The sequence below is a fragment of the Eucalyptus grandis genome, chromosome 6, assembly GCF_016545825.1.
Source record: "Eucalyptus grandis isolate ANBG69807.140 chromosome 6, ASM1654582v1, whole genome shotgun sequence".
Lineage (NCBI taxonomy): Eukaryota > Viridiplantae > Streptophyta > Magnoliopsida > Myrtales > Myrtaceae > Eucalyptus > Eucalyptus grandis.
In genome coordinates, this window is record NC_052617.1 from 3,855,063 (window position 1) to 3,867,833 (window position 12,771).

Genomic DNA, 12,771 nt, shown 5'->3' on the forward strand with positions numbered 1-12,771 from the left:
AAATAATTTTTTGTGAATTATTTTTTTGGACTTTTGTGCGTTTGGTTTTTCTGAAAATGCTCAATTAATGGAGAGTCACTCACGGTCCAAGTAAATATACACACTCCGAGTTAGGAAAATGAATTCAGTAACCTAAAAAAGGGAAGCGTTTTCCTTGAAATTGATTTTTCGGAGTGCATTTTCCTTTATCATTAATTTTTTTTCCTAAAACAAACACACCTGTAGATATTATTTTATGTGATTAAACGTAATTTATCTATACAGAATAGAGAAAATAATAAATAGTTAAAAACAAACACACCTTGCAGGATTGATATGACCTCGAATCTTTGAACTTATTATGTACTCATTGATTTATAAACTTTGGAATTTGAACCTATCTTATGACCTCTAAAATATCCATCATGGAACTTACCCGACCACATGGATTCCGCAAAAGGTTGGGTTGATAAATGAAAATGAGACGGAATGGTATGGTTTTGCAAATAGACTTTTTTCTCAAGAATAAATTTATCTTAAAAAATTATTCTAAAATAGATTTATTCTCAAATTATTTTGCAGACCGGACTTCTTATTAACATGTTGTACTTAAAGATAGTCGAGCAATCAACTCTTTATCCCAGTCATTCTTATCAATGTCGCCTCAATTTATCATATCAAATTTTTAATATTGGGCCTACCCTACTTTTAATTGGCAACTTTTGATACAAGACCTACCAAACTTTAAATAAACTATCCATTGAGAATGACCAAAAGACAATTGAGCATAAAAAAATTCCGCGACACAAATTTACATCGATCTCCCGACACACACTCTCTCTCTCTCTACATTAGAGTTCATCGTCAAGATCCGGAACAATTTTCCATTGCGAGAAAGCCCGCCAGTGTTGGCGGCAATTAAGTGGCTATGACCATGAGGATGGTGATTGCAAAGAGCAGCGGAGGAGACACTTGCAATAGATGGGCTACTCTGTTCGGATAGAGAAAGATAGAGAAGGGCTTATATTTTATGACTCATTAGATTGTTACACGACACAAAATTCAAAGGAGGCCCAATACAAAATTAGGTACGCTCAAGCTCACATAGCTTCTTTTTAAATTACCCACATTATTTAAAGATTCCATGCATCCAATTAGACGGAAAACAAAAAAAATTGAAGGAATTTTTGTTGTATTGTGTCATGTTCAATGTACATGTGCACATACCAATTAATAGCACAATGAAGAAAAATAAAATTAGGAAAAGGAATATAAAAGATTTCAATTTCCTATTCTACCAAATCAATTATGAATTGACTAAATCGACTTTTTTCGTATCGTATCATGTTCAATCTAATCATAATGGATATCCTCCAAAAATGTTTAATCATACAAAAAGGTTCACATCCCCAAATCAAACGAGAGAAGTGATCGGTTGAAAAAAAAACAAAAGCCGTGGGGGGACCAAGTAAAAACGACAGAGCATTCGCTGTCGTTCAGAGTAACAACGGGGAAAACGTGCAAGTGGCCAAAACCCAACCGCGAGACGAGAAGATGATAATGACAGCGTTCAAATTGAAAAGCACCTCCGGGGTCAATCATTGATGCCACAGGGAAACGACAGTCGATCGACACCTCCTCGATGTCGTATCGCTGTACAACCCCCCACTGATAAAATAAATAAATAAAAAAGCAAAAAAAAAAAAAAGATAAAAAATAATGCCGCATAGTGCACTCATTGCATCGGGTCATCCCAACTGTCCGCCTATAACCTTAAAATTCAGCCGACCAACCTCCCCAAACATCATGCCCGCACATCACGCGCGGCCCACCCGTGTCCTCACCTCCCCCACGCCTAAGCACGTCCTTTCATCCTTCTTAGCCAAACAGATATTTTCCTATACTCGGATTTTAATTGGTTGGAAGCACGGTTACTATCCCAATGACCACATTCTTAAGTAACCGATTGAATATGTCTCGTGTTTGAATTAAAGATGAACGGGGAATCGAGCAAATGAAACACGTGAATTTCATTCGCGAATTCAAATAAAGAGACATGATCTATCAAATTGAAATTGGATAAAAAGAAATCAGGTAAAAAATTTATTTCTAAATGATCGGCTTGTGATACTGCACTCTATGTGTTATCTCCGTGATCGGGGTGAAATTATCATTAGCGATCCGTTGAGCAGTCAATTTCAATGCATTTGCTGCTGCGTTTTACATGTGAGTAATTAATGAAGTGCTTTCGGGCGTTTACCAGCATGAGGAATGCCAGCTGCGCTTACTTGTGTATTGTCCCACGGACACTCCCTTGAGTGTCAAGACATGTGGCCATCGTGAGTAGTTTCTTTCCTCCCTCGTTTTGCACAAAATCTTCATCGAAAGTCCAAAAATACCCTCGCTCCCCAAAATTCTCAAAAAACCCAAATTTTCAAATCCACCATTTCTTTATTCACCATTTCATTCAAATCCACCATCTCACCATATAAGGGTAGTAACACTGGGTAACAAAAGGCAATAGCATCGACATAGATTTAGTATAAATTCTAAGGAAAAAAACTATATTCAGAACAATAGAGTTGTGAACTCGATTTGGCTTAAGAAAAGAAAACATAAGGAGCTAACTAACCTACTATGGCTATAATTTCCATCTATCCTCAGCTCTGTTTTAAGGTCACCAAGATTCATGCATTGAGATTTTATGGCCATGTGGTCCAATGATAGGGAGAGTGTCTATGGAAGTGGGGCATGCAAAAAAATCAAGAACCACTTGGAATTGCCCTAATTCAGAATTGACAATTTGTATGGAATTAATTTGATTCCCGATTTCAATTCAGAGTCTCAATTCTCGATCCTAAGCGTGAAACTGTCCGCTCAATCATACCAAATCGATACATAAAATAGCAAACCCTATAGCTACTTGTATTAAAAAATAAGCTTATATATAATTTTTTAAAATTTCTATTCATCTATTGCCTCGCTCATCTTGTGACCTTACCTCCCTTTCTCACTCTTGCTCTGGATGGCTTTCAACCTCATTGTTCCTTCTATCACTATCATTCTCGGTCACCTCTAGCCTTTAATCTTGTCACTTGCTCTTTATGTCTCACGTCTCTTCCGAAATGAAAACATTTAAATTGATTTAATGGAATCACATGGGAACCGGACTGATTGTTCAATTTTTGAGTGGCTCCATAAAATTAAACAAGTAATTTTTGGTTTCAAATTTTCAAAATCAATCTTTGATTTCTCATTTTAAGACGAGAATCACCCACTACTTGAAACTAATCACCCTGGACGGTCAAACGCACGGGAGTCGGGGTTGTGCAGGCTAGAATGCCCCCTTCTCTCTCTCTCTCTCGTCGACTCGCCGAGTCATAAGGACAAAGCACCGGAGGGGGCATTACCGTCATTCCGGCCTTACTTGCCACCGAATCATTCCCCTCCCTGCCCCGCCCGACTCGGCAGTAGGCCCCAGCAGCCCCACGCGGCGATCCATAAAAATATCCGACCATCGAATTCCGTAATTTACCCTCCTCCCACCCCAAAAACCACCGCTTTGTCCTAAACCGCTCCAAAATTCTTCCTAAATCTCAAATCATTAATCTCCACGACCCGGGTACCGGCCGACGATAAAGGCGACCGTGAATACGACGAAAACACGCGGACGAATTTCGCTGCTCTTCCCCGTCAGCGGACTAGTCTTCCCTCTCTCTCTCTCTCTCATCAAAACACTCAAAAAAGCTCTGCAACGCCACGACACGCAACGCCACCAACCGTCGCCGATAGGGGAACGGAGACGGAGAGGGAAGAGGCGGAGCTGAGCACAGAGGGAGACGGGGGAGAAGAAGCTCTGACCGATGGCGACCCCCGAGGCGGAGCGCCACCGCGGCCGGGCCAGGGCGCCCCCGCCGCCGCCGCCCCCGCCGCTCCGGGCCTCCGCCGCCGCCTCGGCGAGGCAGCCCCGCCGCCGGCGAAGTCGCGGGTCCCGCTCCGGCGGCTCCTCCGCGTGGCCTCGGTCGCGTGCGGGATCCAGTTCGGGTGGGCGCTGCAGCTCTCGCTGCTGACCCCGTACGTGCAGGAGCTGGGGATCCCCCACGCCTGGGCCAGCATTATCTGGCTCTGCGGCCCGCTGTCGGGGCTCATCGTCCAGCCCCTGGTGGGCCACATGAGCGACCGCTGCGCCAGCCGCTTCGGCCGCCGGCGGCCGTTCATCGTCGCCGGGGCCCTGTCGATCACCTTCGCCGTGTTGATCATCGGCCACTCCGCCGACATCGGGTGGCTGCTCGGGGACAGGGGGGGCGCCGCCAAGCCGGGGGCGGTGGGTGCCTTCGTCTTCGGGTTTTGGATCCTCGACGTCGCGAACAACATGACTCAGGGTCCTTGCAGAGCTCTGCTCGCTGACCTCACCGGTAATTTCAGCTCGTCTTGTTTCGATAGTCTAGTCATCTGACGATTTCGAGCTTCTCTTTCGCTTCTTCGAAACCCTAAACGAGCACTGTTCCGGTAGAGTGCCTGGTCGTATACGAGTCCTAATTTCTGACTTCAGTGGGCCATCTTTCGACCGGACAAAAAACAAACGAGACAATTGTGGTTGTGTAGTATTTAATCCTTAATTTGGCTCTTACCTCTTCAGATTTTGGTGCACATAGTTGGGAGTGGCCCACGGTGACAACCTGTTGTTTTGTTGTGGATGATTCAATGCTCCCGATCGTTTTGCTGTTTTGCATTTCTTCCTTATGTGGCTTATGATTATCATTTAATTTAGAAGTGATCGCCTGCTATACTGGGAAATTTACTACATCATAAATGGAAAAAGGAAAGGATTGTTTGAAACTTATGAACCACTCGAATGCTGAAAATAAAATAAAGGCGAGTTTTTTTTTCCCCCTTCGTGTTCTCCCTTCGCCGCCAGGGATCTGGAAACAAAGATATTTCATAGAATAAACACAATGTTAGGCAGGTGAATGTGTGTGCTTGGATGATGTTCAGGAACATGAAGTCCAAATATGTCTGTTCTGGATTGTGCGAAAAGTAGTAGGCTGTTATTAAAGAAATAGCATCAGATAGCATACTATTGACAATTAATGTCAGCATAATTTTTTATCTCAGGGAAGGACCATAGAAGGACTCGAGTAGCCAATGCATATTTCTCGCTGTTTATGGCTGTTGGTAATGTCCTCGGCTTTGCCACAGGGTCATATAGTGGATGGTATAAAATTTTGCCATTTACTAAGACTTCTGCTTGCAATGCTGACTGCGCCAACCTTAAGTCTGCATTCTTGATCGATATCGTATTTATTGCAATCACTACATATCTAAGCGTCTCAGCAGCTCAGGAAGTACCTCTTGGTTCGAGTGACAGATCCTCATCTGCTGCTGATGGACCTGGGCAGTCAAGCCACACTCAAGAGGCTTTCATGTGGGAACTATTTGGGACTTTCCGATATTTTTCTGGGTCTGTATGGATGATCTTGCTTGTTACTGCTTTCACTTGGATTGGATGGTTTCCTTTTCTTCTCTTCGATACTGATTGGATGGGAAGAGAAATTTATGGCGGCGAACCCAATGAAGGGCAGAACTACAATGATGGTGTTAGGATGGGTGCATTAGGTCTCATGTTGCAATCAGTTGTCCTTGGAATAACTTCAGTTTTCATGGAGAAGCTGTGCAGGAAATTTGGGGCAGGTTTTGTATGGGGGATTTCAGACATTCTTATGGCTCTTTGTTTTCTTGGCATGCTTGTGGTAACGTATGTCAATAGCATGGACTCAGGCGGCACTTCACCTGCACCTGGCATTGTAATTGCTGCAATAGTGATTTTCACAATACTTGGTGTTCCTTTGGCTGTAAGTTGCTATCCCCTGTGAAAAGAACCTTTTTTTCCTTGTTGGAACTTGAAATCATCCTGACTTTCACTTACAAACATTACATTAATCGGGATAAACTTAATAGCAGCTATTTCTACTATTCTAATAAGGGAAGCTTTCTAGATTGGATTCTGCTGTTTACTTCGTTAAAGTATTTAATTTAGGGAGTATATGTGGCGTGGAGTAGAAATAAATTAGGGAGTACCAGTATCTTGACTTTGTGATGGTTATTGTGCTTTATGGAAAAACCATTCATATGATACTTCCTATTGCAGATAACTTATAGCGTTCCATATGCCTTGATCTCGACACGTATTGAGTCTTTGGGACTTGGGCAAGGTCTGCATCTCATGCTCTGTTCTCAACCTATATTATGATTTTGGATTATCTAATTGCTTATATTGGTCTATTATTTTTTTAGGATTGTCTATGGGCGTTTTAAACCTGGCAATCGTGATCCCACAGGTATTATTCTCTTCTAGCACTATTTTTCTATAATTAGGATTATTGGTTGTTTTCTTCTTTTTTTCCTTGAAAATAGACCATGTGTTCATAAGTACATTTTCTGCTGGAATTATCTTCTGCTATGTGACTTCATAAAGTCAAGAAAGTAAGTGCAAAACCTTCTTGAAGTGACAAGTGGTTGATGAAGTTATATATTTCCTGCGAAGTTGGTTGTCTCTACATTCCTGTAAGCAGCTCTTTCTAGTGCATCTGATTGACTGAAGAAATTTATCCCATAAAGTTCTAATTGCTGGTTTATATATATTCTTTTATTATAAGATTCCGATCCAGTGATGATCTTTATATTATTTTGCCTGTAACTGAATTTAGATGACCTATTTGACGAGAAAGAGATATATTTTTCTAGCTGGTCTATAATTCAGGAAATTAGTTAGAACCAACCATTAACAGTTTCACTGACAAAGTAAACTGATCTGTGGGAGAAATTTTTCTTTCATGCTGTATCATTTTGGTGAGGAAGTTGTGACAAAGTTCTCCTGTCTTTTTGCAGTGTGAGATAGAGAGTTTTGGCTTAGCTTGAAACATTAATAAGTCTTGGAAAGTAATTTGCTTGTCCAATGTGATACTTGAAGGCTCAAAGGTTGTAAAAGATGAGAGGAGCATGTTTATAATGGGGGGAAAACTAGTAGGGGCTCCATTTGCGTTATATTAGGGTGCGTTGATGTGAGGATATCTAAGGGAAGAAAATGAAAGTATGATTTTACTGAAAGAAGAAAATGATTCAGATACAAGTGTGCTGGTCAACTAGAGAATTTGTTAAATTGAAATTAGGCTATTAATTGAATTGGTGCTCTGTTCTTCTTTCTAGGTTTAATCTAGATAAATGTCTCAATGTTTTGAACTATGGCCCTATAGTCAAGAAAACTTGGAATGGAAAATAATATGAGCTGTCCCTTTTGTCTAACTCTGGTAAAAAGTGATAAATGTTGGTGCACTTAGGGGTAAATGTAGTGGGAAAATGAAATATGTAATCTAGAAGCTTGAGTTTGATCCAAAAAAAAAAAATAAAAAATCTAGAAGCTTGAGAATAGGCTGTCAAATGGGTGGTCGGGTCAAAAATGGTTTAACCCAAATTGACTCATATATGTATGCAGTACAAATTTAGCATCTCATACCTGACTAGATCAGTACCCGAATCCGACCTATATCACTAAAATACTTCCATATTTAATCTAACCTATGAAAATCCGTATCCATCTAGTTAACTCACTCTGAGCTCTTCATGTGTATATTTTATTTGGATAAAATCTCTATTTCGACTATAAGATGCTAAAGAATTGGTATTCAACATTGCATAGAATTTTCAATTTTTGTATTGATTTACAATGAAGAATAAGATAAAGTTAGTACTTGGTAGTGAATTTGTTAAATCACAGCAACCAATAACGTTGGGGAATTTAAATTTTAATTAAATGGAAGTAGGATATCAAATAAGATGATTTATGTTGACCATGGATTGTAATGACAAGAATTAAAATTAGAATATTATGTAAATATAACAATGCCAACTACAACCTAGGAAAGATATATTCCAATAACTAACCAAGGAAAGTTACAAGATTAATGAAAATAATAAATAATGTGGGAAGAAAATGAAGCTGTCTTGATAGTTGTAATGAAGGTGAAGGCGGGCCCATCTTGTGGGCCCATTGAGACTTCTCTGACCTTGGAAAGAATTTGTTAGTTTTTCAGAGAGGCTGAAGAAAGTGGTACAAAGGTAGATTGGATTTGGGTAAATCGTGAATCAATTTAACAGCTATATTTTTTTTTGGATATTTCCATTCTAAATGCATTTATGCCCCATTTACTGAATATAACTAACTAATATAATGACTTGGCCCATTATATATGAGTTAAGAAATGGGTTTATGACCCATTTTGACAAATCTACTTGAGAATATGGCCAGATTTGGAGAGCTCATGGAATCACGTAGGATATTATTGATTGGAAAAAGGCTTCTATTTTTCTCTTCAAAGCCATCTAATCTATATGTTAAAGTATAAAAGTGGTTAAAAATATAGTTTTGTGGTTGAGTCACGTGTTATGCCACCACAATAGTCTACAAAAGTCCTCATGGTAAACCAAACAGAGAAGAAATAGATTATGATTCCATCCGACGAACTCCACCGGTGACGTTATCCAAGAAATTCTAACATTTAGTTGTTTTGTTTGGTACACAAATCCAATCTTTGGAAATTTTAAATGTTTGTAGTTGAAGCTGAAGTCTCTTAGAGAGGCACCAAGGAGGTGCCAACTTGTATAAACTATTGGTTATTTTCAAAAGCTACTGTACAATTTGAACTCCCCTAAAGACAATTCAATTTGAACGGACTGTACAGATCATAAAGTAAACAATAACCTTTTAGTGAAAGATAACGTCATTGTCACAGTTCTTCACATATCACAACATCTGTGTTATAATGTGATGGATTAGAGTTTTCTATAGAGAAAATTGTAGCCTGAACAAGGCAAAATAACATGTAAATCCCCAAAGCACATGAACCTCGCATGTTAATTATCAAAACGCTTCCAACATAAATGAAATTCATTGATTAGAACAAAGGTATTAGCTGCTTTAATTTTTTTATCAATTTTTGTACAAGTTAGAAAGTCCAACCCAAAGTTTAAACCGTTAAGTGGAGGGAGAGATTATGTATATAAACCTGTAAACAAGCGATGTGGGAAACTATAACATCCCCTCTCACATGCAAACAGCGATGAGGAATGATGTGTAGATTTGATGAATGTGGAGCCTTATGCCCAAAATAAACTGTGTTGGAACTTAAGTTTGATATCATGTCATAATGTCCAATAAAAAGCTTACGCTTTAGGTGGAGGGAGACAATATGTGCATAAGGCATATGAAAACATTGCAGACAATTGATATATGATACTTCAACAGCTTAATAGGCATGTGGTAGCCCCCATCTATGTATATTGGTTAGTCTTTGAATTTGGACGACCTTATCGATGAAATTTTTGTAGAAATGGAAATTATAGCCACTAATTGCTTAATTATAATCCTGTGCTTTGTAAATTCTTTTACTTTGTTATTTACATCCTTCTTTTAGGATGAATAGTGATGACATTTATCATTCTTTACTTTGTTATTTACATCCTTCTTTTAGGATGAATAGTGATGACATTTATCATTCATATGTGAACCTTCTTTAGAACTTAAAGAAGATGAAAAATATGAGAATAGAAAAGAGTAGATGAAAAATAGTCTAGTTCCTCCATAAAGCTCATACCAACTACCTGTTGTTGGTCTTCTTTGGATAATTAATTTATATGAAAGTAGTTTCAAACAAGTTAAAGAAAACCATATCTTCATATTGAAAAAAATTTCCTTTATGAAGTGATACCCATTAACATGAATGAAATGATGAATTTGAGTTTTAGTCTTCGTAGAAACCATGAAGCACTTCAATGAAACAGAGGAAGAATTTCTAACAACCAAAATCAACAATTTCATTCTAGCAATAAATCAATATATGATCGATGAAAATCTAGTCTTTGGCTTTTTCCCTGCTTTTACTCAAGTCCTTGAACAACAAATATGTAGGAGAAGACGAATTCCTGAGAATATATCTAACAATTAATCTTAATAAGAAGAGAAAATGGGTAAGGTAAAAGGGTGAGAGAGACTGCATTCTAGTCAATTTATTTATAAAATGTGTGTAATGGGTGTGCAAATAGCGCCGTCCAAAATGGAATGGCAGCTCTCTGCCAGCGATATGCAACCAGATGCATATCTCTGTTGCATCTTACTCTCACGGAGGCATTTTACTAATCAGCAAACTGCGACATATTTGATCCTTGAAAACAGGTGGTGGTCTCCCTGGGAAGTGGACCCTGGGATCAATTATTTGGTGGTGGAAATTCAGCAGCTTTTGCAGTGGCAGCACTATCAGCCTTCACTGCTGGTCTTATAGCCATTTTAGCTATTCCTCGATCCAGTCCTCAGAAAGCCAGGATTGTTGTATGAGGTACTGAGGAAGATCCTTGTTTTGCACAGCAATATTGCATTTTGATCAACGTGATAGCATGGATAAATATTTAATTTTTGGTGCTTTTATACTTTCAAAGTCTTGAGGGCTGGATCAGTGGGTTTTTTTAACTTGTCATTGGGAACACTGGAGAACATTGTCCGCGCATTCTTCTCAATTTTTGCTTTAGTATTACCATTGTCAGGCATTGATATTTTCTGGTTTGTAGCTTGAAGAAGACTTCTCTCACTGACAACCTGTGTTATGGGAGAATAGGATCATTACTGTGAAAAGATTTTAAAAACATTGCTCTGAATGATTTCTGGGCAATCAACATTCTATGTGTGAGGAATTGTCCAACTGCTTGGTACAGTATCTTCTCTATGAAAAAGAATTATCCTGTGAAATTTATGTCTCCGGTTCCTGCTAGCTAAACATGTCTCTTTATGCAAATTCTGGAGTTTTTCTATTTTTTTTCTTTGGTAGATTCTTCAATTCATCCCCAGACAATGTCCTTGTGAGCTTTAGAAAATTGATTTGAATTGGGATTGTATCACTTCCTATAATTTGGTGGCCTTTAAATGATGTAACTAAATACTACCATAAGGAAAAGAGGATCTCATGCTGCTTGTGCAAATTTGCTCTACATTTTTGGCATCACATTTGTAGAGGAGCTCTGCTGTCTAAACATTGAGGAGTACATATCATGCGTCATCTAAGATTTTTCGGAGTGTCTTTTTGTAATAAGCATGTATTGGCTTTTTCCGACTTTTCCACATAAAGTTGTTTTTCTGTCTGTTGCAGTTATCCAGGAAGTCTATCTCGCTTTCATTTTGTCCATTGGAGGCATTTGGGTGGTTTGCTAGAGCAGTTCAATAGCTGTCTTTTTCTGAATCAATTTTTGGGGCTGTTGCTGTTTGATTTTGAGTTAAGACCGGCCAATGGGGACAGTAAATTATCGCTCTACACTGCACATATACTGGAAGGGAAGTGGCGTTGTTCAATATATGATGGATGATTGCTGGAGAGGAATGATATCCATCCAGATATGCAATCTACACACGAGATATCTAGGGTGCAGCCGCTGGTGATTTGCTCTTTAGCTGTCAAGTCGAATCACGCATCAACCCTGTCCATGAAAGCAAAAGGGGAATAAAATCATTGGACATTCTGAGAGGCATATTTTTTCTGTGTAAATGTTCAATCCCTGGAAGGCTTGTATCGCTGGGGTGAAAGATGCATTGATGCGTGTTTTATGTCATAGGAGACTCTGAAATTACTCAAATCAAAAGGATCTGTCCATACGGAGAGCCCAGGTCTGTACATATCTTTGAATTTGGGTGCTTCAAACATTTATCAACTAAAATAATGTGCTAAGATTGTTTGGTCATTGCCTGCTGCTTTCACAACTCAAGAAATCTACTCAGCATGTATAGAACATGTCTAATTTAGCTTGGAGGTCATAAGGTGCTCTACTGTTCTTGGAAAAGCATCGCCATGATAGATGGCTAGATTCCTGTTAAGAGATATAACATATTACACAAATATTATTTTTTTGTAATAAGGTAGAAATGAAATTTGCCTAAATTTGCCTTATCTACTTACTTCCCTAGAGCTGACGGAATGTTTTTGCTTCATAAAAACTTTGTGGCCTCCGGGTTGTCAACGTTGTTCATGCAATGTTGGTGGTACTTTACCATTCGAGAAGAGGGTGGTTCCCATCAAGTTTGGTGAACTAACCATCAAATCACATTTTCGCAAGATAAAATGATTTCAGATCTTCGTCATTCTCAAACTAAAACAAATTCATCCGCCGAACAAAATTCTTGAGACTGACATCAGACGGTCCCCTCTTTTGGTTTTGCCGCCCACCAAGTTCCAAACCTGTAAATACCTGAATTGCGGGCTCCTAGAGGTCAAACTAGAGCCATGTGTCTGATATTAATGAGTGAGTTGAGGAGGGAAATAGGCCGGCAGAAAACGATACGAAGAATTCAAATGAGGCGTAATAACGATGGTCGGACGCCATCGTTGACGGTATCAGAGCGTATCACCAAAATAAATGTAGAAAATCGCGTCTAGATGGTCAAACAAATTTCACTCTTTACCTTGATCGGACGGCTTAGAAATCTCCAAGACAAGTTTTTGGGATTTTTTTTATACGGAAAAACAAAAAGTCGCCTGATTTAAGCGTGGTGCACCATCCTGACTTTTTGGAAAATATATCAAAACGATGCTAAAATAAGATATATAATGATCGGATTTTCTGTTGAGCTGTGAAGCTAACGCATGGGAAATCGCCGACGCTCGAGGAGAAACGTATGCTGATAAAGACGAGTGACATTCTTTGCCTTCCGCTTCCTTCATGGCCATGTGATAGGCGAGAACGAAGACCACCGTAAAA

At 39.2% G+C, this 12,771-nt stretch overlaps 1 protein-coding gene across 1 annotated transcript; it reads left to right on the forward strand.

The window, feature by feature from the left end:
- Window positions 1-3,550: 3,550 nt before the first annotated feature.
- LOC104448058 (sucrose transport protein SUC4) lies at window positions 3,551-11,757 on the forward strand (the record flags this gene model as incomplete). Its single annotated transcript, XM_010061838.3, has 6 exons — window positions 3,551-4,394; window positions 5,095-5,831; window positions 6,128-6,191; window positions 6,274-6,317; window positions 10,208-10,367; window positions 11,172-11,757. Coding segments are annotated over 5 exons (1,848 nt in total), but the record flags the coding sequence as incomplete, so codon positions are not given.
- Between the last annotated feature and the right edge of the window lie 1,014 nt (window positions 11,758-12,771).